The following is a 25848-nucleotide window of genomic DNA, read 5'->3' as shown; positions in this document are numbered from 1 at the left end:
CTCGCGTCAGCCATCTGTAAGAGTCCACCTGTGGTACCTTCTGCTCATGGATAACCCCTGGGGAGTGGTCTCCAAGATGGCTGAGTCACCAGAAAACTCATTACCTACGAATACATTTCTTCCACACGTATACGTGTACATGCATGTCTTCATTAACATTTAATTGCATGACTTTTGCTCTCACCTGTCACCTCTCATCACTTGTGAAAGCGTCTCGCCCCGGAGGAGGGGCGGATCCACCATGTTCTCTTAACCTGTTCCACCAACCGGTATTTCTTCCATTAATGCAGGTAACCATCCTTCGTGCACAGCTGCTACACGGGGGGGGGGGGCCCTGCTCGGAGATCATTTTATCTCCCACAAGCCAAACCGCAGCAAACGAGTCGAGCATCACCCATGGAGGCCAGCGGCGGGTCCGTGCTGTCGTACAGGAGGTCCAAGCCCCTGGGGAAGGTGAGGCGACGGGTCCAAGACCTCCGCGTCTCCTCTTCCTCCCGCCGTGACCTCATGCCAGGCAGAGCCGCGTTGGACTTGAGCCACAACGAGAGCGCCCGACTGGCCGTGGACTCCCTCCTCAGCCGGGGGCCGGAGGGGTACCACCAGGTGTTGAACGCTGAGGGAGAAGTGGACTTTCTGTCAGAGCTGGAGAAGACTTACATCCTGGAAAATGGGAGTGATGGCAACACCGGTGGTAAATGTAACTTGAGATTTGATTTATTTGTTATAGTAGTATCACATTTTGATTAATGCTTGTTTTTTTTTACTCAGTTGATTCTGGTGCGTCAGACGGGGGCAGTAACGACTTAGACAGCTTGTTTTCTGGCTCACAGTTTTCCACACAACGTTTTACAGTGTCGACAGACCGGAATCCTACTCTGGCAGGTTTGGACCCTTTTTTTAAACAATTTTTCAAAAAAATCTAGGATTTCTTTTAATTTCATGGTAAATCAGTCTTTGATCGTCTAAATGTCTCTTTCCAGATGCAAAGCTGACTGATTCTGTCCTGGATGAACCCAACGTTGAGGTTTACTGGCAGTCCGACACCAGGGCGGCCGGCATGAAAGACCTGCTCAGAGAGTTCATCAGAAAAGCTGGAGTGGTGTGTGTGTGTCTGCGTGTTAAAAAAGAACCTAACGTGCATGCTGGTACACAAGAGACAAGATTGGAAATGTTTGCATTGGGTATTGTGAGCGGAATAGTAAGAAACCCAAGTGAAACATATCTGTCTTTACGGGTCTTTGCTGCACTGAGTGACATGTGACAGTGTGTGTGTGTTTAGGCCCTGGCCATAGTGATGGACGTCTTCAGCGATGTTGAGCTGCTCTGTGATCTTCTGGAGGCGAGCAGAAAGAGGAATGTGTCTGTTCATCTACTACTGGATCATCTCAACCTGAACCTGTTCGTCAACATGTGGCAGGACCTCAAACTCGACAGCAAAAGCTTCCCTGTGAGTCCGTTCTTCAGCTGCATTCAGTGTTGGCGTCTGAAAACCTGTGTCAGAGTGGGGGAAGGAGGGGGTTAAAACCGTTTGACTATATTTGGATTTGAAGTCCCGTGATCATCTTAAAAGGATCTCCAAAACATGTATTTTCTCCTTTCTGTAGTCCAGTGACGGTTTGAGTTAGTTTGAATATGGTAAAAAAGAAACAGAAAGCTCGTCTGTCCCAGACCAAAACAAATCGTCAGTTACCCAGTTATAAGACATTCTGTCACTTTTAATATTTTGTCCGTAATAAAAAGATGTTATTAGTCACGGTCCATCCTGTCAGTGATAACACATCTCTGAGTGCAGCCTGCCTCTGTTTGTGTTCTATGGTTGTGTACATTGATCCATTGTGGCTGGAGGAGTATATTACAGTATGTTTTATAGTTGCTTGATCATGCTGAGCACAACACAAGGTTTCTAAACATATAAAAAAATCTAAAATAAATCAAGGGAATTTAAGTGAAGTAATGACTAGTTAAATTTGTGCGTTGACTTTCATGAATGCCAATAATATTCAACAAAGTCATAGTTTAGTGTACTATCAGAAAGCACATACTCACACAGAAGAGTATTTCATGAAAGAAATATAAAAAATAGGGCCGGGACTTTAGCGCGTTAATTGCGATTAATTAATTACAATGTGAATTAAGATTAATTAATCACACAAAAAATAACACATTAAACATTTTTTACGCATTTTTACACTTATTTTTTGCACCGCGGAACGTTTCTCGCTGGATGAGTTTCAGGGGACCGATTATACTGGAGCACCAACTGGCGTTCATGACTTCAGACAACAACAAACCACAGAGAACATGAACAAAGAAGCTGACGAGACCGTGTCGGTTGGCCCCGTGAATGGGAAATCTTATTATAATAAACACACGGATGGAAGCGTCGATAAGAGCGTGGTTGTGTGCAAGCTGTGCAACAAGGAATTCACATCGAGCCTCAAGTATCACCTCAACGCAAAACAATTAGCAGCTAGCGTGGACGTACAAGGACCCACACCCAACCCACACTGCACCAGATGACTGGTTTAAGGACCAGGGTAACTAAGTCCACGTCTGAAAAAATAACCAATGTTCTGAATGTACTTGAAAGTATTGGTCTACTTAAAAAACATAGTTTACAGAAGGTCTACTTACCTATAGGCTACCTGAATTTCTGAAAGTACTATATTTCTAAATATGCTATTTCTACACTTGTCTGCTGGAATTGGTTGAACAAAAATAAAAATCCATGTGAAAAAAATTACATCTCACTGTTCTCAGGTCAAATATTTATGCAATTAAAATGCGATTCATTTTGATTAATTAATTACAAAGCCTCTAATTAGATTAATATTTTTAATCGAGTCCCGGCCCTAATAATATATATATTATATTATATATACATTATATTTTGACCCTACTTATTGTGACTTTTTTCACAATATTTTTTTCCCATGACATGACTGGAATGATCTTAGATGGAGCAACCTACACGTCCCTGTCACTAATGCCAAATGCCCCAAATGTCTGTACTTTACACCTTATCTGGGTTCAACCCTCAAGGGACATGGTGGCTCTTTCTAAATCCTTTTTTAGTTTTGGGTAACTGACATTTATAAAAAATCATAATGGGATATTGCCCCAGAGACGGATTGGTGCATCTTGGAGGATCAACCATGCTATTCATCCTTCCTGCATTGGTAAAGGCACAAGTGAGTTGAATTTGAATGTAACACAGAATTAGAGGGTGGATGCACTAAAAAGGGTAAACAAATCTACACCCTGTGCCAGACTGTCAGTTTAAGGTTGTCCACAGGATGCCCTGAAGTAGACAAACGTGATTGTCTTGAAAGATGCCCTCAGAGGCTGTAATAAGTTTCATGTCAGTGTGACCACTGAATGAGACACATCTGCTCATCTTTACTGACTCATCCGGCCTTCTCTCCCGTCAAGAAGGTGGAACCCTATAGGCTACGTAGCATTGCTAATAAGTGCTAAAAGCAATTAACATGCAATTCATCATCATTCAAAAGATTCCCCATCATAATTCAAGTGAACGCACCTTGTGTTTCTGCATAACCCCTAGGGTTCACTTCTCTGAAACAACCAGTGGGGACAATGCCCCCACTACTACCTCCGCGGTAGTGCGCTCAAGACTTGGCGGGTGGGATTTGAACCCACTGGCGGTGCGCACAGAGGCTTTTGGCACCCTGCACTCACCCCTACACTACCAGTCCTGGTCACATTTTGGCAACTTTGATTCTCCTATTTAACCTTGAGCATGTGAGTTAAACTTTAAAACTCTTATAAATACTATTTCCACATCTGGGCTTGAACCCACAACCTTCAAGTGCAGTGCAGGGGCTTATGTCAGCAGCTCTTCCACTGTGCTACTTCACCACACACTAACCAACTCTTTGTTTGTTGTATTCAACCTTGAGCTTGCTACTCAAACCTGAAGTAAAGCCAAAGGCTCAAACCAGTAGCTCCTCAGCTCTTGTGCTGCACTACCTCACCATGGACAAGTTCAATTTTTGTTTCTCGTATTTAACCTTGAGACTGCTACTCAAACCTCAAAACTCTTTCAAAGCAGAAGTGATGTCTGCATAAAGGGGCGTGAACCCACAACCTCAGACACCAGGTTGGAGCCTGCAGCTGTTCCCTTGTGCTATTCAAGCACATGCCTCATTGTGTCCGTTTCTCATATTAGACCTTGGGATTGTTTACTAAACCTCAAAACTGTTTCAAAGTTTACAGTTTGAAGCCCTGACTGCAACCAAACCCTCCTTCTGAGAGAGCAGGTTTGAACTGAGGATCCTCCACACTTCAGCCTTCCTGCTATCTCCCTGCACTGTTCCACCACACACCTGTTGATGCTTTTGAATCCAACCTCAATTCTCATAGATTCTCAGGCTGGAATCCACAACACAACACACTTGTCTGCTGGAATTGGTTGAACAAAAATAAAAATCCATGTGAAAAAAATTACTTCTCACTGTTCTCAGGTCAAATATTTATGCAATTAAAATGCGATTAATTTCGATTAATTAATTACAAAGTCTCTAATTAATTAGATTTATATTTTTAATCGAGTCCCGGCCCTAAGAAAAAAATATGTATAAACTTTATGCAACACTTATTGTTAGAAAGCCCACAATGTAACCTTCAGTGTGTGTGTGTGTGTGTGTGTGTGTGTGTGTGTGTGTGTGTGTGTGTGTGTGTGTATGCAGAAGCTGTCCGTGCGCAGCGTGGATGGACAAACATATTGTGCAAAGACAGGGAGGAAGCTGACGGGTCAAGTCATGGAGAGTTTCATCATCACTGACTGGACCGAGGTGCTGACTGGCTCATACAGGTACACACACACACTGTATGTAACCACAAGAACACATAAACTAATTATATTTGCATGTCTATGCTTTTTACACTCTACTTTTCTGACATTTTTTTGTCCCTACCCGTAACTTTGTGTGTGTGTGTCCTCAGTTTCTCCTGGCTGTCCTGGCAGGTCCATCGTAGTCTTGCTGTCCTCATTAAAGGACGAGCGGTTGTACCTTTCCATCATGAATTCCTCAGGCTTTATTCCAGCTCCAGACCCGTCGTCGGCTTTGTCACGTTCATCACTGTGCCTCACACTCTTCCTCTTCACACCGCGTTAGAGGGAGCTCAAAACGGTAACACCGATGCTAGTGAGTCAGGATTAAGCCCAACCAAAACAAGGTGCCACAAAGTTTGGAATCAAGATGCTCAAAACACTCCGACGCAAGCAGAAATCCGGGTTCCCTCCAACCCACAGAGATACCCAGATACCCAGCCTTTAAACAGAGCCGCCACTCGTACACAAGTGGGTGAAGAACCTCTTCAACTAAACCCGAAGCCTCTTGTTCAATCTGTGGGCAAATCCAAGCAAGCAATGGGGGCGGTCCTCAGGCAGCATGGTGCTCAAAAAGATGCACAGCCTCTGGAGATGAATCAAACCCCGATCCAGAGTCACTCTAACCGTCTCAATCGGACCCACGTCTCACATGTTCAGTCCCAGCTCACCAGCCTCGACATCAACGCCACATCCGAACAGCAGGAGACGCCACGAGAGGCTCTCGGCGTGCGGACTGCTTCCCCCACACAAGGGCAGCGCTGGATAGTCAACCAGCAATCGACCTTCAAGACCGATCTCGAGCAAAGGAATAGGACAGAGCCTTCAGGGACCGCTGCAGGTCCACACACAAAAGGAGATAGATGGACCTACTCAAATAAATATACATCAAAACTGGAGCAAGGAGCTAATTATCCCAGAGAGCTGACGCCTTCCCCGACACAGCAAAAACAGGCCAACACGGGTCTGTGGTTCCCTTTGAGACACCAGAGAGGACCGACATCTGGGCCTCGGACTATCGTGTCCTCTCTGGGAACCAGGAGGCCAGATCAGCCCCAGATTCCCCACCAGCCGAACAGAACGCACCGCGCTCCGCCTTCAGAGTCCACGGCGACGTGTCCTGAGCTCCGGCGGAACGCCAAGCTCTTCTTGCCAGGCACAGGAGCGACGCTAGAGGCCCAGCAGGGAAGGCCGCCTCCGAGACTAAACTGGAGGGCCCAGAGCCGCCTCCAAAGGCCGAGACCTATCGCGCGCTACAGCTCCTTCACCTCCCACGGGCCGGGACAGGTGGACCCGAGGCGGATGAATACGTCCTTAGGAAGGAGCAAGAGCATGACTGACAGACACGCCGGAGGCTTCGATCCAACACTTGGGTATACGGACTAGTCTTCAGATAGAAACTGCTGTGACACTTATTCTACGTGACAATGGTTGTACAGGTCAGTGACACCTAGTGTCCATCAATTAATATTATATTCTGTGTCAAATTAAAGAAATGATGCATTGTCCAACAAATTTAACTAATAACTGCATCAGGTTTCATGTTTTTTGAGTTTAGAAATCACAAAAACAAGCACATTATTTTCCATTTTGTTGTTGAAAGGCTGAAAAAGCACGTGATTCTTTTTAGAGCTTCTGAGTTGATTTAAATCATTACAATACTAACTGTTAATGAAACAATAATCAAGGTCGGTCTGAAGATGATCAGGCAATTAAGTGAAAACATCTGTGAACATGTGCCCTGCAGTTTTTTGTTTTTTAGATGTGTAAAATAAGAAAATAAAGTCTCCCTTATCAGCTGCACTGTAAGAGTTGATCATTTTGAATAGAATTTAAAGAACATACCACTTTTTACTATTCTGCCATCAAAACAAGATATTTCTGTTACATTGTAAAGTTTACACTGTGTGATATAGAGTGACTCCAGAGAGCTTATGTATGCTAATTGTATGTTTTCCTCAGAATTCTACACACATCCTAAAAAGACAAAGTGAAAACAGTTTTGGGGAAAGTTATGCAAATCTGTTGAAAACTAAAGAACAAAAATATAACATACATAAGTATTCACATGACACAAACTGGGCTGATCATCGTCCACTTGCTATTCAGTTGATGATTGAACAGAATCAGGTCCCACCTTCACAAACCAAGCCGTGAAGTCCAAAGAAATTGTTCTTGAAAGAATAAAAAAAGTAATGGTCTATTATGTAGAAAATGCCATGAAAGAAATACTAGATCAATTTCTTGAAAAAAGTCATAGTATAAAAACAGTTAAGATTTATACTATCGCATGTGTTAATGTGAAGTCAGAGTAGAGGCAGACCTGACAGCTCAAAATGTAGAGAAGAACCATCCCGTAGGGCTGTTTTCAGAACAGATATATATTAAATATCTGTATTTAAATCATTTTTGAGATATGAAGTGGATGAAGCATTGTACTGTAAGATTCTCCCATAAAGTGAGCAGCAGAATGTGTCCTTATTGTCGTGGTACTTCGTACATCGTCAGCATCAGTTCAGCATTTGAACCGTATTTGTGCGTTTCCACTTGTGTTGCAGGCCTTCGGTTCATCCAGGGGGGGACAGGACCGTCAGCAAGCTCTTCGCTGCGGAGCATCAGCCTCCAGCACGCCGGTCAGTAAGATCCTGTTCCACCAGCGCTCCTTGAAGCTCTGCACACGCACACTGGCCAGGCTGTCCCCGTCCTGGCAATCCTCCCTCATCTTCTCTGGAATCAGGTCCTCTGACAACACCTGGCGGATCAAAACGGAGAGAGTTTAAAAGGTGTGCATGTATGCAAAAAAACAACAACCCCAAAACAAACATCCTTTGACTTTGCCGTGACAGAAAGAACGCCGGGAGATGGTGTTCACCTCGGTGAGGGCCTGCAGGGTCGTTTCTCTGGGACTCAGCCGCTGCAACGCTTGGTCGCTCGCCTGAAGGGTGCTTTCAGTGCGCTGCAACACGAAGGAGGACTGCTGCTGTCGAAGGATTCTCAACAGGAGTCTGAAGGGGACACAATAGACATCCAGACACTAAGATTTACATTTCAACAGCTCTGTTGAGCAAATTGGTAATTTGAGCATCTCTGAATCTGGCCGTTTTGCAGATTCACTGGCTGCAGAAAAACGATTAAAAGGTCTTGACTTTTTAAGTTACAAAAGCATTAGCACCCGTTTCTTTAAACAACATCTCCTGCAGCTACTTTTAAATCTATCAATATATAGTGTCAATCGAAAGCTTGGCCCGTATTTTCTACAGCGCGTGAAGCATTCAGATTAGAATCTCTGTACCTCGTCCTGATGAAACAGCTGCAAGCTTTCAGCCAGATTCTGTTCTCATTGAGCTCTGCCGCTGCCTCCCCCCGTTTGTCCTCAGCCCCTCCATCACTCTGCTCCTCTGATGATTCAAAGGGTCCTGGTGGAGGACATGTACATCAGACCATGAGGACAAACTATCTTTTAGAAAATGAGCTAGAATGTACATCCACTATAGCAAAAAACAAACACTGTAGTTCCACACCAACATGCGGGCGAATAGGTCTGTGTGGCGCGCACCAATGGAAGGAGCAGCAATGGGAAGTTGGAGTTGTAAACCTTGATCCCACCTGTGGTACGGGAGTTCTCCAGCAGCTCCAGACACGTCTGTCCAAGGTTGTACCAGTGCCAGGGGTTAAAAGGCAGAATGCTACACAGCTGCTGCAGAGCTGACATCTTTGATTCTATGTCACTAAAATGCTGGTAGATGCTGACCTTTGGTAAAAGGAGATATCCTAGTTTAATAATAGATTATCACATTAGCATAGATAGATTTGGGATTCACGAACCGAGAAAAACATGCTTTTACGTGTGTGGGTTTTGGCTAATGCTGACCTTGAGCAGCAGGAGGCTGGTCATGTGACAGAGGTTGGACGCTTCTTTGCTCTGGAGAAAGATCATGTTCTAATTACTACTGAGTTCTGGCTACTTTCTGTGAGAAAGCTTTCAGATTTGGATTGCGGTCACAGTGGGACAAATGCTTTGCATGGAAAACGTTTTCAAGAAGAGCCAACAGAAAATTACCAGTAAGTCGGCAAAGCCCAGCGCCCGGTCTCTCTGTCCCAGTTTGGTGCAGCATCGCGCCATTCCCTCCAGTACATCTCTTCTGATGGTCAGGTTGTTGCCAGCAATCCATTCCTGGCAGCTGCTGTACGCATCCAAAGCGTCCTACACCCACCACACAGAGAGAACAGAACATCACACACACCTCGTAGTGGGCAATGGAGAGCGGTATGAATGACACACTGTTTCTACAGCCGTGAGCCCAGTGTTTTAAATGCCCCTTCTATTCATGTTTGTGCATTGGGGATGAATATATATTTTGAGATAATTGTGTGTGTTTCCATATCATTGTGGTTGAAAGCATGCTGATGAAATAACATGGTTGTTTTAGTCTGTTGTGACAAATAGGTTTTCACTGTTTGTAAATGTGTTTGTTGCACGCTGCTAATTCTGCTAAAAATGTATTATTTAGTTAAGAGTTAGCGGTTTCATTTTACAGCTCATTTTGATTTTATTTTATGGACAAGCTGAAGGACATTCAAATGAGAGCTTCCTACTGAAACTTGTCACCCAATGGCCATAAAGATGATTGACTAAACTAAATGACTGCTTAATTACCTGATGTTGTCCCTGTCTCACAGCCAAGTCACCTCGGAATTTATAGATTTTCTGCTTCTCCAAAGGATCATCTGTATTGAGGGCAGTTTTATCACAGAACCACTGTAGAGAAAACAAAGACAACTATTTAACATAAATCAATCTTTATTCATAATAATTCAAACACAACATGGAACAGTATTACAAGTTCAGGGAGTCTACAAACATAGAACATATCCAACAAATGTCATTCACCAGACTGTTATGCAGAACTATTTGTATTTGCAACATGCTATTTAAAACATATTATGCCCTTCAAGCACAAGTAGGTATGGCTCTTTGTGGCCCGAGTGGAATGTCTAAAACGTGTTGGTCGAAAGACCACAAGGATGATTATTAAAAGAGACACTTTCAGTGACCGTAGTCTGCACGCGTAGCACATGCATTCAAATTAAATGCGTTTTCCCGTCAGTAAGCTAAAAGATGACGTCACTTATGTTGTGTCCGGCATCATCTAACCACACACGACGGCCGAGTAGAACTCACTTTAAGAAGAGCAGTTCAACTACACACGCTCACCTGCGGCTCGCACACTTTCGCGTTGTAAGAAGACAGAGTCACGGCGACTCGGTCTTTCGCCTCCAAAAACACAGAGTCATCAAACGTGGCGAATATCTCCATCGGACACTAAAACGACGATCGCTTCCCTGATTCCAACAGGTGAGCGCGTGAGTAGCAACAGCTGAGGCGAGCAGAGGCTCCTGTGCTGTTTTGTTTTAAATCCGCAGTGACGCGGTCCTTCGTTAGAAACTGCACGGCGGAAACAAGTTCCGGGCGGAAAGGTTCCGGCCCGAGCTGAAGGTGCCACATGGAGGCTTCATCAACATAACAATGATGAAGTGTTAAAATGAATCTGAAATTGTATTAAAACTGATAGCAACATCCCCTAAAAATAGTTTGCAGGCTCAGTGTCCAACCGACTTAATTCCTTATATTTCCTCTGATCCGTGAAAATAAAAAACACACACACACACACTTAAAAGTACCAATTAAACCATATATATTTAAATAGCATATAGAGGGCTGAACGTGTAAGTGTTTTGTTACAATCAAGGTTTAAAATGTCAAATATATATAAAATATCAACTAAAGTTAACACAAGGAACATTTAACTGATGACTTTATATTACCATCATAAGTAAACTTGACCATCAGTGAGAGGAGGTGTTACATAAACTGAGTAACAAAAAAACTTACTAAAATTAAGTAATATAGGAATTGTTGTTAAAGCTTCAGATAAAAGTGGAAATGCCCTTTCCCAGACATTTTCACAATACATCAACGCCACTAGAGAGAAACTGAAGGTGGTGGGACAAATTTTTTGCATATGAAATTATAATTGTTGTCGGCCCATTCAGTGGACCACGATTGGTTCCCTTGTTTCTCAATGGCACCACTCATGTTACACTCTTCTTTCTTACTTTCTGGACCCCAGCGAGTGAATTTTACAGGCTGATCCTCAACCCAGAACCAGAAGTCGAGGGTGCAGGTGTAGCGAAGGCCCACCCACACAAAGGGAGTGCTGGAATTTTCGGCCTCCAGCTCAGCCCACGTCTGGGTCTCTTCGTCAACAATGGAAGCCAGGGTCTCGTAGCGGTCCCTGCAGTAGTACAGCGCATCCGCCCATGTCTTGTTCTCCTTGATCAACTTAAAGGGGGATTCTCAACACAATAAAAAAGGAAAAATGGTTACAAAACTGAATAAATGAACATGCACAATCATATTGAGGGTTAAAACAGCGTGTAATGATTTACCACATGGTCCAAGACTCAAATGTTATCACCACTTTGAAGGAAACTCATTCCTTCCTCAGATAAAGCCGTCATCCTCATAGTAAAGACCCTTTACAAGTCTTCACTCATACAAGTCAACTCTTACCTAGTCCAATAATGGATATTTTTAATCAGCAGAATATAAACAAAAGGCAACAAAGAGAGTAAGTTGAGTAAGTCTGTTGTTGTAATCATGGCCTTTTGGCCACATTCAACCTTATCGGAGATATGTCAGTGATGTTTTATCTTATCTCTAGCATCATACTTTGTGGATGAAAACATTGTGTACCTTTTATTTCTCCGAAGATCTTCACTTCACACAAAATTAAAGGCTTGTCCTGCGGAAAGAACACTGTGACGTAGCGTCCTGAAACATTCGCCGGACACGAGAAGTTATTTGGTTTGCTACGGGTGAAATTTGTTATGTTTTGACACCTAGAAGAGAGAAAAAGAGGGATAGATGCAAAGATATATACATATTAGACATGCCAAAGCCTCCAGAAAATGTTAAATAAATCAGTTTAAAGAAACATGAAGGTCGTATACCCACAGTGGGTTGGCGGTGCCGTTCTTCTCTCTAGAGTTCCCGATGTAAATCTGGGCACCGGAAATGTTTTCATTCTCATTACTGTTAGTGTTAGTGTTAAAGATACTGACACAAGATATGTTGTAGACGCCCCGCAGGTCAATCGTCCACCAGTTGCCAAACGTTACCTTTGTGTGAGAACATTGATTATTTGACCCATCAACAGCGCGTTCAGAAGAGTGTTCACCTGAGAAGTCTGATGACTGTGATGTTTTCCAGTCCACTTTAATTTCCTTATATGCATTGCAACAAGCTGTAGATGAACATTGATCGGTTGTTTCACTTCCTGTGAAACCTGTAACGCCAGAACACAACATAAGACTTAATCTGCATTTCTTTTTCATTTCCCATGTCAAGTTACTGGATGCTCTGATATCAGTGGTAATTAAGCAGTAAACACAAAATACACATACATCAATATAGTCAAAATCTCGGTCTAAATGTTCAACTTATACAAGCTTCATTTGGAAGTTTTGAGTAATTTGCGGGAAATTTGACCACTCATTCTGCATCAATCAACTGAAAATGTAGAGCGACTTACCGACCAAAACGCTCAACACTAGACTCCACAGCATCTTTACTTCAAAGGAGAAAAAAATCAGTTGATTAGTTAAATCTTCTATACAAATGGGAATGAGAACAGGAACCAAGATTAAAATGTATTTTCAACTGCACAAATGTATCTACCCACATCAAAGAGGAGGATAATTCTTTGTAAGGACACTTTAAGAGGATACAATGAACAGAATGTGATTCAGGATAAACTCATTTCACTTACCTTTTGCCCTGCGATAGTCTACCAACCCGTTTAGTAGAAGTAGTTAAAAATAATCGATGGGTGCCTGCCTGTTTTCTCTTGACAATAAATTCAAAATAATGTGTCCTTCAAGCCGCAGCTGTGTTTCTCCTCATCTCCTTTCCCTGACTGCTGTATTTATGGAAAGGGTGAAAGAGGGCGTCACAGAGTCCAGCTGTTATTCCCCAAGCTGAAGCATCATGTACGCCTGTCCCCAATCAGGACAGCGGTGCTCCCTCTGGTCCCCGACTGTCAATGCATCAGTGTTCCAGCTCATGCAAATCACTCTGCATTTCCTTGATATTTGCTTCAACGGAAAATATTTTTATGTTTAATGCAAATACATACAAATCTATTCCAGCTGGGTCTTGCTAAGTAATGTTATTGTAGGTCAGCTGTAAAAAAACAAACAAATTTTTCCCAGTTATGTGTTAAGGTTCAACATGAAGAAAATAAGAATACTAGAAACTATTTATTTTTCACCCAAAGGCCCCGTTTGTTAGTTACAACGCTGTTAATACTGTCTACACTGAGACAACTTCCTCAAAAGCAGTTATCTACATTGATGAATAGTTAAAGCGCAAAAGGTGAGTTGCTAGTTGCTTCATGGTTTGAATGTGAAACATTACGTCTCTCTTTGCTTCTGTATTTGGTCCATTTATGTAACGCAAAAAAAATGCACAATGTACATCCAATTTTGATCCAAATGTATTGGGTTTTGTGCTCAAACAAGTTTGAAATATGAATCTAAATCAATCCAGAGCTTCAATGGAAGCAGGACTTTAAATGAACATTGTACCTCCGGGCTGGTAGCTACAAGCTGGTGATTGAGGAACCACAAGTTAGTTTTGGTACAGCAGGCCTGCAGAGGCAAATGCACATGCAAACTATGTTTAATCAAATGTTGTGACAGATCCTCTCAGTTTTAAACACACTTCAGATGTACAGAGAGTGTAGGAATAACTTAGTGTAGATGGAAGCGTCAGTTCTGTGGACACAGGATAAAAACAATTTGAACTGTTTAGGCGTTTCAGGTCATCTCAAACAAAAGCACCTTCGCCCGCAACCTCCGAGAGCGTCACTTTCATTTTACAGTCCAACCTTTATTAAGAGTTTACAGATAAGATTGTTGTGTTCTACCGACAGCATCTGTGTCTACAGACCCAACTGGCACTTCATACAGGAGCTGAGAGACATCGGTCAGTAAAACATCTACAAGTATGTGAAACATGTTAAAAAAAACTAAGCACACACCTTGAGACGGAATTATTTGGGGTAAAAACTGTCAACAGATACAAAATTTGATCAGAAAAAAACAGGAGGTGAAAAATTCAATGTAAATTAAAAAATTCAAAATAAATCATGAGCATATTACAATTCTGAGATTATTTTTTTTTAACCGAAAAATGTGGCTGCTTTATAGTGAAAACGTTTGAATCTCTGAATTCTGTAGAAAACATTCAACCGACTAGCCGTCTAAATAGAGAAAACGAGTATCTATAGCAGAGGTGTAGATATGACGTGTGCACAATAAGACATCGGGTAAACTACTCAGATCACAACAGTAGCTCTTCGCTATACTGCACAACAATGAGTATTGAGTTGGATTTAAAATCATAACTCAAGGAGCAGACATGTCACCTCAGCAACCTGGGGAAAATATTTAAACGCATGATTCATGTTTTACACATGTATATTGTAGCAGAACCAGGCTGGTTCTGTGTCTACCTCCTGCCTGACAGACAGAACATCTTTAAAGAGCCACTCCAGCGTTTAAGTAATGCAATTCAACAAAGTAGCGGGACTCTTGAGAGTCGGATTTGAATATAAATGTCAACGTGTGCAGCAGAAGCTGGAATATCCACAGAAATGAAAAGGGTTTTATATTTATATTCATTTGCACATTTTATTAGAATTTCCCAGACTTTCAAATTACTTTTTAGTGCATTAATATGAGTGGAAATTACTTTCTAGTTCAATTTAATCTCGCTTTAGAAAACAGGTTAGTTCTAAAGCGTCACAATTGGACACGTTATTATGAAGCAAAAACCATGAACATGTCTTTTCTCTTGAGTTCTGATTTTATACTTTTTCAAACAAAGTACCAAAAAGCCACACAAGCAATACTTTAAAATACTCTAAAAACAGATTCTATTTTAAAAAACATCACGCTATTGTACATATTGAATGAGTGTGTCTTGTTAACAAGCAATCCATGGATGCCTGGCGAGTTGTAAAGACAGTTTTCATAGATAGAAACATATAAAACCATTCAAAACAGACTGACTATAGGAAAGACAGAGCGCACTGTGAGAGACTGGGCTGAAGCTTAACCTGTGGATTAAAACCTTCTAAAGTAACTGCAGACATAGTTTGAACCATGGGAAAAAATTAGCACACGTCCTACAAAGTAGTTTCAGGATTCAACTAAAGGGCACAGTATGGCTGCTGTACAAATGTGGCAATGACACACATCCAAGAAAAGGACAAAAACGTGTCCATGAATTCAACAAAAAAAAAAAAAGGAAACAGGTCCATAGTTGCGTTCCACTTGGTCATGAAATCTAACTAGTTATTATCAAAGATATACAAACAAGGAATCCCAGATTAGGCTTCTACTGCACCATGTACACCCAACCAACATATTGTATGTACAAAATGAGCTTTTTTTTGTATTGGTTATTGCATGCAGTATCAGACAAAAGGTGTACCTTTACATTTTGAACTGGTTGTTTTTCATGGCCGAGCACTTGCCACATTACGACAAAACGCATCAAAGTTTCAGCTCTCCGGCGGTCGCCATCAACGACAGCTTTCACTTCAGGCAAATGCTTTTTGGGACAGCTTATGGTGCCGAGGGAGATACACCAACACATTGGTGAACAGCAAGGTGTCCGTCATGAGGACTTAAGAGAGCTTCTAGGCGTCTTTTAGCCTTTCCATACAAATCCCCAAACAGTAACGTGCTTCATAGAGCGTTCACAGGTTCTCCCTCGTCTCCCGTCGAGAGCGGGTGAGATCGCGTTGTGACGGGTGCACGAGGCACGTAGGCACATAGGTTTATCTGCGAAGACTCATCAGTCTCTCCTCCCCCCTCCCCGCCCCCCCCCATTTCTGAAGAACCGTGACGGAGACAGTTTTCTGTCCATTGTCCTGTCAACATAATGCAGGGGAGAACAGAAAGAGGGATGGTTATTTGGTAGACCTCCCACCACAGAGGGAATGCTGAGCTCTTTCTTCACGCATTAAAACAATTCCTTCCACGAGACAAAGCACATTTTCCAAGAATGTCTGTTTTTGTTCGTACAGCTCGGTTTGTCTGCCCGTTTTGTGGACAATTTAGTGAGCCAAAGAACCACCAGCTCACACTTACAGAAAGGTATCTTGGGAAGTGCACATCATAGGTCTCTGCATTCATCGAACAGAAGGGGGACCGGAGCACAGAATCACACGGGGCTACTGGAGCAGAGGAGGAGGGATGGGAAACAATTGTTTTTAAGCATAAATATGATAACAAATAGAACACATTTAATGGATGCTCAAATTGTGCAACATAGCAAAAGAAAGTGGTGGGTGATTGTTTGACTAGTTTTCTTGAGCCTTGTAAGCATCCAAATATAAACAACACACACTATTAGAAAAGTGGATCAATGATTCTTCCTCCTGAAAACACATCGAGGATTGGAAAAAAAGGCAAAACACTGGTGTAGTTTGTATACAAAACAGAGTTGGTCTCTCAGAGCCATTCTATGGTATAATTAGAGATTAAGGTGCCAAATTAGGATTCGGTCCACTACACATACAAGTGGACAAAGTGCTTCTTTTAAAAGTTGCTTCACGAGTGTTTTTCAGTGCAGACTGGAGTCAAATTATCATTTGAATACTGCTTAACGGTCTTCCTCAAGTTTGGGGTCAAGATCCAAAATGATCACAGGCTTCATTTTTGACACAAGACCAAACCTAAAGGCAAGAAGTTACTGATTTGGGGGCGATTGCAGTCAAAGCGACACAGTCAAGGGATTGAATTGGACACAGAAGCTGCCGCTGGTGTTTACATTTAACATTTTTACACGTTTTGGGTAAAACTTTGCAAAGCTGCATTGCCCATCTTCAGAACCTTTCCACCCATGGAGACCACCTTGAGTAAACGATATACCCTCCAGCCAACTATTTCTGTTTCGATTATTCTTTCTGTGGACGCAGATGTCCATCGCTCACTGCTCAAGAGACAACTTTCAACTTGGGACCTCAGCCTCATACTGTCTGATCAGCCTTTTAAAAAGGTCCCTATATTAATACAGGATGTGCTCCTTCAAAATGGTTAATCATTAGTTTGGGTACATATCCATGACACTTATGAAACAACAAGCTGCTGTAAAGGGAAGCATGATTAAACACCCTGCGTTTCAAAGCATCACAACATTGGCATTCATTCAGCAATAAGGTTCGTCTTCTCGTGTCGTTTAAGGTGTGAGCTCAGAAGGACCTGACGATTCAAATCCAGATGTTGCCATAGGTGTCACATGTCACAACAAGTTTCCCAAATAGATGTATGCTAGTTTCATGGGGCACATGGCTCGGCAGTGACATCTAGCTGCGACCCCTTCTTTAGGAACCTTAACCGTAAATACAAATGATTATTATTGAATTTCTGTTAGTTTTGGACCTGGGGTAAAACATTCACAGCATTAGAGATTTAAGTTTAGGCCTGTGCCTATAACGGGCTCCAAAATGCAACATAATCTCCATTACTGGCTTCATTTGAGCAAGCAAGGCATCAATATTTGGGGCATCCTCGGTGTAAAATCTCTCATACAAACAGTATTCATTAGTTGCAATCAAATGTACAAATGTGTCTGAATCAGTGTTGGGCAGAACCGAGTCCCTCAAGCTCTACGTGGGAGCGAACGCTGGCAGCGCCGCCTCACTTGAAAATGAGGCACTCTCAGTGGAAATTTGAATAATAAAAACCATTGAGGGCCTTGTGGGCTTCTGCATGCTCACCTTCTATTTTTGGTTCATGTATGTGCAGCGAAACGTGCAAAAGAGTTTGGGAAAGCTGAAGATGGATCAGCTGATCAGGTGTACTCTCTAAGTCACTACACTGGGTCGAAATATAACCATCAAAATGGCTTCTTACTTTTGCTATTAAGTAATAAGTAAAGTGATATTACGTTTTAAATGAGTATTGAGTAAAACTTAATAATAATAATACCCTTTCTGAGTAACTTGCCCAACACTGATCTAGTAACACATGTAGTTAATATGCAATCACAACAGATATCATCTTCAGTCTGAAGATTGCCCTTTATGGTATTCCTTGTGTCAAAATATTGTGTACCTTTTCTTGAACAATGTCAAAGTGAAGTTTCTTAGGGTATTTCTAATAACACATGATTCTTGTCCTCTCTGTTACACCTTACTTACAGTAAAATAAGAAAAGTAGAGGGAGAGAGAGCTAAAGCTAATAGTCCATGTTGGTCTCACGTGGACGTGATGTCAGAAATAGTTTGAAAATACAGTGTATTTGTGTTGCAAAAGAGTGAAAGACTTTAGCTAACAGTCTCCCAGCATTGGCCACACCACTACCTCTCTTGTAACAATCTGTCATGTTTCACCGGGTTTTCCCACAATCCTCAGTCTTCAGAGACCGACAAGGATTTCCTGACGCTACGTGACGGCTCCCAAACCTCACTGTCGTCGGTATCATCGCCGCCGTCTTCCTCCTCATCTCCTTCATCCTCCCCCTCATCTCCCGTTGCTGCGGCGCCCTGCTGCTCGTTGGCCGTGGACATCTCTCCCTGCGTGTCCCCCGCGTCTCCTGCCTCGCCGCCCTGCGTCCTCGCTGTAGCCGCCTCCTGGAAGGGATCCAAGCCCGTGTCCAAGCGCCGCTGGACCTCGGCAAACCACTCCCTCACCTCCGGAGGGAGAGAGAAATGCATCAACCCACAAAGTCTGAGGATTTCTCTGTAAATTATTTAGTTTTCCCCCAAGGGGGGACTTTTTATAGCACTGTTAAAAAAAAAAAAAGTGATTGATAATGACCAATACTTCTTGGTTCTTTTTACACAGTTTGTGATCTAAAGCACTCGTAGAACTTGTGAACTTGTAGAACTGTGGTGACTGAAATTCCACACGATTAACTCTGCAGGTGAGATCTACAGGATTCGGAGCATAAATACAGGTTATGTCTACCTGCACAGAGATGGAAGTCGCTCTACCCGTATGTGTGTGTTTTGCAGAGGTGGGAACAAGTCACTGTTAGGCAAGTCACAAGCAAGTCTCAAGTCATTGCCCTCGAGTCCCGAGTCAAGTCGAGTCAAAGACGAAGCAAGTCCCAAGTCGAGTCACAAGTCAAAGCCAACAAGTCTCAAGTCGAGTCACAAGTCAAAGCCAACAAGTCTCAAGTCGAGTCACAAGTCGTACCATTTTATCTTCGAGTCAATTCAAGTCATCTTATTATAGTGGGGACGGGGAACCCTGGGTGATGGTGCGCTGCCTCACAGACCTAGACTACGAAGGGAAGGGTAATGGTGGATGGACTGTGACTGTGTTATAGTGCTGTAACGCTCACCCCAATGCTGCAGCGTAAATAAGGAGGCGATGACTGGCTTGCAACTCCGCTGCATTTATTTATATAAAACAACTCAACTTCGGTCACTGTTGGCCGTCACCACGCCGAACGAACACTTCCGCATACACGGCCCCCCAAAACTCGGGTTGTCTCGCGTAACTACAGCTGGTAACGGAGCATAACGTGAACACATGCAACATCTGCATAACTGATTAACTAATAACTTTAACTCAGCTCATTACACTACTTTAAAACGGACGTTGACATAATGTTGGCGAGGATTTCCATCGGAGTCTGAATCCGGGTTCAAAAATCCAGATTTTTGTAACCATGAACGAGCTGTCTCGTTGATACGGTCAAATGGACTGCAGTGATTGGATGTTGTTCAGGCAGCGCGCGCTCTCTGCATACAGGTGGCGCACATTTTTTTGACAGATGCAGATAAACAGAGCGGCCCGGTGGTGTGAATATGTTTTCCCCCAGTTTTCATGGGAAGTAGCAAGTCTTCTCGAGTCAAAAGGTTCGAGTCCAAGTCAAGTCACGAGTCATCGGTGTTCAAGTCCAAGTCGAGTTGCAAGTCTTTGTACGTTTTGTCGAGTCGAGTCTCAAGTCATCAAATTCATGACTCGAGTCTGACTCGAGTCCAAGTCACATGACTCGAGTCCACACCTCTGGTGTTTTGTCATATTTTGTTATATTGGGCTATACAGATAAAATTGGACAATTTCTAAAATGTTTGGTATTGGGGCATGCTTTGTGGTAATGTATAAAACAAATTGGCTTTATTTGACGATACAACAAACAAATGACAGGATTCAGTGACTCTGGAATTACCTGTTCGTAGCTCATGTTGGTCTTGGTGACGAGTTCATCCAGGTCCTGCTCATTGAGGAAACGGTGCCTTATATAGTACTCCTTTAGAATCTCCCTACCACTCTTGATCTTCTTTAACGGGGGAGGTCTATCAACATCTGCGCTGGAGGACGCAGACCTTCTCGGCTGCCTCCTGGTCCGGGACCGCCCCCAACCACGATTTCGGCCTCTTCTTTTTCGACCGCCACCGCTGCTGCCGCTTCCCATTTTGTTTCCTCCTCCGCCATTCGGCCCTTCGATGTTGCCACTTTGGTACTGGAGGAACCACTTCAGGTTACTGTTCTTCCACGAATACCGAGAGTCTCCGAACCAGCTGACTATGTAGGACCGGAGGAGGCCGCTCTCCTCTGCCAGTTGGTCGTACTCCTCTGGCGTGGGCCACTGGGTCCGCACAAAGGCACTTTTCAGAATATGGAGCTGCTCGGGAGACTTTTTACTCTTATCTCTCATGTCTCTGTTGCTGCTGGTGGGCAACTGCTTACCGCGAGCCCCGGGAGGGGTCTGACTACCTCTACGAGAGGAAGAGCCCGAAGGAGAAGAAGAAATGGCTCCTAATGCTTTTGCTCCCTCTGCCTCCATCTTTCCTCCCTCTGAAGATTCCGGGGAGGAGGTGCTGACCGATGGCATTTTTCGTCTCTCAGTGAACCAGGCATCAATCTCCCTCCGCGTCAGTTTCGTCCCAGTCCTCAGGCGGCTCAGCTCTTCATCTGTGGGAGTGCTGCTCTTCTCGAAACTTTCCTCCAGCACCACCAGCTGCTCCGGTGTCTTCTCCTTAAACTTCTGCAGGGTGAAATCTGGGAAGGGATTCCACGTTTTGGGCCGCGTCTCCTTTTCCTTCACAGGAGGAGTGCGTGGAGGATGGGGAGATGTGGGGGTCTCATCGCTTGAGTCGATGATAATGGTGGTGCCTACACTGCTACCGCAGGTGCCCCCTCCTCTGCCCATTCCGTCATGGAAAACAATGACATGGCTGTTCTTGGAGTTGCGCTGGTTGTACCTGGTGTCACTAAACCACTTCTTGATCTCTCCCTTTGTGAGGTTGGTGAGCTTCATCAGCCGAGATATTTCTGCATCAGTGACAAAGTGGTTCTTCAGGTAGCTGGCTTTCAGCTCGGCCAGCTGCTCTTTGGACTTTTTGGGCCGCAAACCGAACGTGTCAGCGCTGAGGGCCGAGTTCTCCTTAGAAAGGGGAGGGCAGATATATCTGTTGAATGTGGACTTTGCCTACAGAGCTAGCAAATACCCTCTAGGATGATCACAAAATGGTTACGAATGAGCAACTTTCCTGAGGTCAGACATGCACTACATAAGACTGAGAGAAGAGAGACACAATGTTGTAATTGTGTGCATTGAAAAGTTAACAAAACTAACTTTTGAACACAAGTGCAGAATAGTACATCTGTCCTTACCTGTGGAGATAGAGAGGGAGGCTGGATTGTGGTAGCCCGCTTCAACTCAGTGTTTGTTGCAGTGGGCTGGCAGGAAACTCTGCTGGAGCTTTGGGACTGACTGGACAGCCCTGCCACTGTCAGAGTGATGGCACTGGTCACTGGAAGGTGCCCCCCCGGGCCGACCTAAACAGAGTCAGAAAATAATAGCAGAGAATGTGAGGATGAGAAGGATAGCCGGACACACAATCTATAACACATCTGTAAGGAAAGAAGCCGAACTACTATCAAATTTAGTGCAAGAGGTTTTTTGGGCGTGACGATTCTCCACTGCTCTCCGTGCATGGCGAAGTTCTGTCCCAATGGGCACACACTGTGACGTGCACAGGAGAGCATGCTCATCCAGCGGACAGAGAGCAAGTGTTGAAAATTGACGGTCCTTGGCAACCCCATAACCCCCCCCCCCCCCCCCCATCGGCCTGGTCTCAAATATATTTGAGAAAAGGCCCTGTTAGATATAGCATGTTTTCTTTCCTTACCTACCTGTGTGAACACCAGGCCGGGCTGGCCCACTATCTGGCAGGTCTGGAGAATGGACTGCAGGCCGTTGGCAGCTGATGAGAGCTGATGAGCAGGTATAACAGTGATGGTCTGAGGCACAGTGTGGACCGTGCCATTAAACTGTTTCCTCCTTGCCTCCTCGACTTCTTCAGGAGTCCAGCTCACACCGTGCTTCAGCCGCTGGGCTGAGAACCACACCTGGTGGTAGATCGAGTACATTTGACTCCAACAATTACAAAAGTAGCAAAAAGGCCATATTTAATCCTGAATAATACTTTAGATGAGATGTTATGTGCTATATACATTTCCAGTGAAAGGAGCTTCTCTTCGTAGCATTTTGACAGAACAGAATGGTGTGAACTCCTTTGACAGCTGAAGTAATCTACCCAAAATATCAGCAACTTTCATCTACCTTGATCTGCTCCTCTGTGAACTGGGTCTGTGCGGCCAGGCTGCTGATCTCGGCCGTGGAGGGGTACGGAAACTTCTTGTATGTGTTGCCCAGCCGGGGGTTGGTGTCCATGGCTGCACTGTAGGATGGTATGCTGCTGAGGGGTATCAGCAGCTGAGACTGAGCTGCTGCTGCTGCGCTCTGCTGGGCCTGGAAGGCAGAAAGCACCTGAAATAAAGGAACACAGGGAGGAGATAAGAAAATTATGGACTAATGTATTAGCCAAGGTAAAAAAAAGCAAGCAGATTGAGCTGTGTTTGGCAAGCTTTTGTTCTGCCTAAGGGCTTTGCAGAAGACAATCAATATTCATCAGCTGCAGGGCTGCTGCCCCAACCAACATCCAACCTCTCAGTGGAGCACATTTATTGTCATGGCCACCCGTCATTCACAGCTGACCAGTCGTATTTAAGTGCTACTGTTTAGATTGAAAACATGCATTAAGCGTTCACAGATAGAAGAAGTATTTGTACAAACACGCTGCTTGAATGAGTCTTTTAAACTCTTGTATAATTAGACGTTCTACCTGTGCCAGGCCAGCAGGCAAAACTGTGGGGTTTAAAGTGGCTGCTTTCCTCTGCTGCTCCGAGTACGGGCTGACAAGCAGTCCGCCTCCCCCGAGCTTCATGGAGTCGTGCAACAGCATCTCCACAGGAGTCATCGGCCCTAGAGGGGCTTCGATGGGTTCCTGGTCTCCGTCCATCTCTCCTTCGCCCTCTCTTCCAAAACCCTCAACCGCCTCGTCTGTTGATTTCAGGGAAACAGCAATCCTTTTGGGTTCAGATTTGGTCTTCATCCTCATGATGGGGGTCTTGCTGAGGGAAATGGCTGCAATCGCTGCGGGGTCTGCGCCTCCCTCTTCGGGGGCATCACTTCGATGATCCTGGGTCGGCTGGTCGCTCCTCAGATCCTCAGGAGGGTTTGTAGCTGTGCGCTTCAGCGAGGGAGCAGAAACTTCACTCTCTTCCACGGTGGAGACAATGGGCTCATCTAGGATTGTAATGGTACATTTGACGCAGTTAATGTATCTGTCAAGCTGTGAAAGGTCATTGTTGTCTACACATTTGAGAAAAGACCAAAATAATCACACCTGTATCTGGAGGGGTGGGCACAACAAGTACTGCCTGATCCAGCTCCTCTGCAGTCGGCCCCTGCTCTGATCCCTCTTTTACCGTTCCCTCCTCTTCTGCCTCTTCATCCTTTGTCCCTTCGGTTTTCTCCTCCACCACGTCAGAGGGCAGCACCATGCAAGGTGTGGTCGATTTCCGGCGGCTTGACATTGTCAAACCACTCTGTTTACCTCTACTCAGGATAAAGACGATCTGGGACAGAAGAGTCGAGGCTCACATCTCTTGGGTATATGTGTTCACATGCAAGAGTCCTTGATTTACGTATCTCTGGTGAAAGAGAATCAAAAAATATTAGATGTCATAGAAAGGATTTTTGACAAGAGTTTGACAAGTTACTAGCATAAAATGGCATTTTATTCTCAGATACCTCTTTTATGAATATTCAAATATTCCTTTTGACAATTGCTTCAAATCTGTAGAAAGCGTATACCATCAGGAAATATGAATCACATGACAAAGGAGGCATTTATCAGCCAAAACAGTTCTTCTGAATACAGTTGAATCATGTTGAACTGTTCGTCAGACAAATAATCAATCGCTAGATGTTTCTTTGAGGCTCCGTGAGATTGTGATGGGAATTTGTCTCTATTCTTACATTGTTTGCAGAAGATACTTATAATTTGGTGCAGCTCTATTTAAAATGAATAATTCTGACAACTGAGAGGTGAAAATTTAAATCCTAAAACCATATTTCCATGTGAAGGACATTAACTTTAGTACGGACTTGTTGCCCAAATCTTCATTCAATATATATTGTGCAATATCACAGGGCAAACCCACCAAAAATGTAGTTATTGGTATTCAGCAGCAGGGCCCAAATTCTGTCACTGATTGATTCAAGAAACATCAGCATATCGTTTAGATTGTTTAATAATCGTTACACATGTATTTTATTTCAGATTTCTGGACACTCGGGGCTCATGATTTACTGCAGCTTAAGTCTGTTCAATAGATTGCACAGGTCTATATGGTTTACTTTATGGGATGCTGCATTTAATCATTTGGATTAAAAATCAGCACATCAACAACAACAACTGGGAGGTGCGCTAGCTAATTCGAAATAATTAAAGTAGCGTAAGTTAGATAAATGAAATACCTTATTTAGCTTTTCAGAATCGAGCAAGAATGTGAGATGGGCCAACTAGCCGGTGTTAGCCGCGGCAGCCAGTCATTAATATTGATCCTACCTGGCGGTAAACTTACTGGAACTACTGAAACGTGCGCTGTGCTGCTACCAGGATGTCGAGTCGAGGAGTAATATCCCGAGACGCCCGGGCTCAGTCCGTCCGCGTCTCCCCTTCTCTCGGTTGACCGCTCAGCCACAGCCCGGCCCGGTACTGGGTACAGTAGCTAGCTAGCGTTAACGGTTTTTTTGGAGGGCTCGCGGGTCTCCGAAACCCAGCGGAGGCTCACGGACGGACCGCTCTAGCGGCCACGGCTCCGTATGCAGATGCTGGAAACACCGGACATCTCTCACCTCTTCGGAGCAGGTTATTTTGTGCCCAGGGTCGAGTCTTTGTGAACGTTATATAATCCAACACACGGTAGTTACACTCGTTGTACTGTGTTAGCTTGCTGACCTAATTCTCAGATATTTTTTTAACGGCTGTTTTTTTTTTAATGATCTAAAGGCGTCATCATTCAATGTGATACGTCCTGACGTCATTCCTCGGCGACTCTCGGTGCTCTAAATCGTTTACAATTTTTAAAACCAGACAAATGTATACAGTATTTTACGTTATAATACATTCACTGCGAGGCGGCCAGAGCCTTGTGTTGCCCGGAAAAAGACACGCGGTGTAGAACGTTGTTTCAAGGGACCGTAAACTCGTCCGTTTCCCGAGCCGGCTGTTTGCCAAGATGTCCCGACATGACCCGACATGACCCGACAGTGCACAATAAGAAGCTACTTGAGGACACCGCTGACATCAAAGTTTCATACCCGCTCACTTCATCCCGTCTTTTGATGCAGTTCTCGCTTGTCTGTCGTTCATTTCAACGAATTATTCATGTCTATTGAGATATTCATGTCTATTTGCTATTTGCTATTGAGATATTCATGTCTATTGAGATATTTATATATATGGATCAATATCAGGATCCTGATCTATAGATATATTTATATCTATATATATATAGATCTAGATATAAATCTATATTAATAATCTATAT

General features: G+C 43.8%; 3 protein-coding genes across 6 annotated transcripts; 1 reads left to right on the top strand and 2 right to left on the bottom strand.

Moving 5' to 3' along the window:
• The first annotated feature begins 422 nt into the window (after positions 1–422).
• LOC119198021 (protein FAM83A-like) lies at positions 423–7537 on the top strand. The gene is made up of 7 exons (XM_037454824.2): positions 423–691; positions 769–882; positions 981–1099; positions 1280–1447; positions 4710–4834; positions 4966–6291; positions 7411–7537. Exons 1-6 carry the CDS (start codon positions 508–510, stop codon positions 6236–6238), a joined length of 1983 nt encoding a protein of 660 aa, XP_037310721.2. The 5' UTR covers positions 423–507; the 3' UTR covers positions 6239–6291; positions 7411–7537.
• LOC119198022 (uncharacterized protein C8orf76) lies at positions 6659–12444 on the bottom strand. Of its 3 annotated transcripts, XM_037454825.2 has the most exons (9): positions 11610–11765; positions 10068–11209; positions 9510–9611; positions 8913–9056; positions 8724–8774; positions 8459–8603; positions 8145–8268; positions 7725–7857; positions 6659–7604 (listed from the first exon to the last, which is right to left on the bottom strand). In XM_037454825.2, the coding sequence occupies exons 2-9, from the start codon at positions 10167–10169 to the stop codon at positions 7443–7445; spliced, it is 963 nt and encodes a 320-aa protein (XP_037310722.2). In that variant the 5' UTR covers positions 10170–11209; positions 11610–11765; the 3' UTR covers positions 6659–7442. The 3 variants fall into 3 exon arrangements, with proteins under 3 accessions (XP_037310722.2, XP_062421490.1, XP_062421491.1); XM_062565506.1 differs by lacking the exon at positions 8724–8774 and having other exon boundaries at positions 11610–11755; XM_062565507.1 differs by lacking the exons at positions 6659–7604; positions 7725–7857; positions 8145–8268; ... (2 more) ...; positions 8913–9056; positions 9510–9611 and adding an exon at positions 11871–12444 and having other exon boundaries at positions 10181–11209; positions 11610–11755.
• A 950-nt stretch (positions 12445–13394) lies between these two features.
• Positions 13395–25517, bottom strand: LOC119197823 (zinc fingers and homeoboxes protein 1-like). Of its 2 annotated transcripts, none has more exons than XM_037454447.2 (8): positions 24864–25517; positions 23637–23943; positions 23073–23536; positions 22511–22717; positions 22081–22296; positions 21559–21723; positions 20111–21328; positions 13395–18620 (listed from the first exon to the last, which is right to left on the bottom strand). In XM_037454447.2, the coding sequence occupies exons 2-8, from the start codon at positions 23824–23826 to the stop codon at positions 18339–18341; spliced, it is 2742 nt and encodes a 913-aa protein (XP_037310344.2). In that variant the 5' UTR covers positions 23827–23943; positions 24864–25517; the 3' UTR covers positions 13395–18338. The 2 variants fall into 2 exon arrangements, with proteins under 2 accessions (XP_037310344.2, XP_037310343.2); XM_037454446.2 differs by having other exon boundaries at positions 24880–25517.
• Between the last annotated feature and the right edge of the window lie 331 nt (positions 25518–25848).

This window comes from Pungitius pungitius, chromosome 11, assembly GCF_949316345.1.
Source record: "Pungitius pungitius chromosome 11, fPunPun2.1, whole genome shotgun sequence".
Classification (NCBI taxonomy): Eukaryota; Metazoa; Chordata; class Actinopteri; order Perciformes; family Gasterosteidae; genus Pungitius; species Pungitius pungitius.
The sequence above is the reverse complement of the archived record's forward strand: the minus strand, read 5'-3'. Positions and strand labels throughout refer to the sequence as shown.

Excerpts from the sequence above, each read along its gene's own strand:
- LOC119198021 (XM_037454824.2), top strand. The coding sequence starts at position 508 with ATGCCAGGCAGAGCCGCGTTGGACTTGAGCCACAACGAGAGCGCCCGA. Across the intron at positions 1,100-1,279 it reads TCATCAGAAAAGCTGGAGTG|GCCCTGGCCATAGTGATGGA; the intron begins GTGTGTGTGTGT and ends GTGTGTGTTTAG. Across the intron at positions 1,448-4,709 it reads TCGACAGCAAAAGCTTCCCT|AAGCTGTCCGTGCGCAGCGT; the intron begins GTGAGTCCGTTC and ends GTGTGTATGCAG.
- LOC119198022 (XM_037454825.2), bottom strand. The coding sequence starts at position 10,169 with ATGGAGATATTCGCCACGTTTGATGACTCTGTGTTTTTGGAGGCGAAA. Across the intron at positions 9,612-10,067 it reads CGAAAGTGTGCGAGCCGCAG|TGGTTCTGTGATAAAACTGC; the intron begins GTGAGCGTGTGT and ends TTTTCTCTACAG. Across the intron at positions 8,269-8,458 it reads GGAGAACTCCCGTACCACAG|GACCCTTTGAATCATCAGAG; the intron begins GTGGGATCAAGG and ends GTCCTCCACCAG.
- LOC119197823 (XM_037454447.2), bottom strand. The coding sequence starts at position 23,826 with ATGTCAAGCCGCCGGAAATCGACCACACCTTGCATGGTGCTGCCCTCT. Across the intron at positions 22,297-22,510 it reads TCACAGAGGAGCAGATCAAG|GTGTGGTTCTCAGCCCAGCG; the intron begins GTAGATGAAAGT and ends ATCTACCACCAG. Across the intron at positions 18,621-20,110 it reads CCAACATGAGCTACGAACAG|GTGAGGGAGTGGTTTGCCGA; the intron begins GTAATTCCAGAG and ends CTCCCTCCGGAG.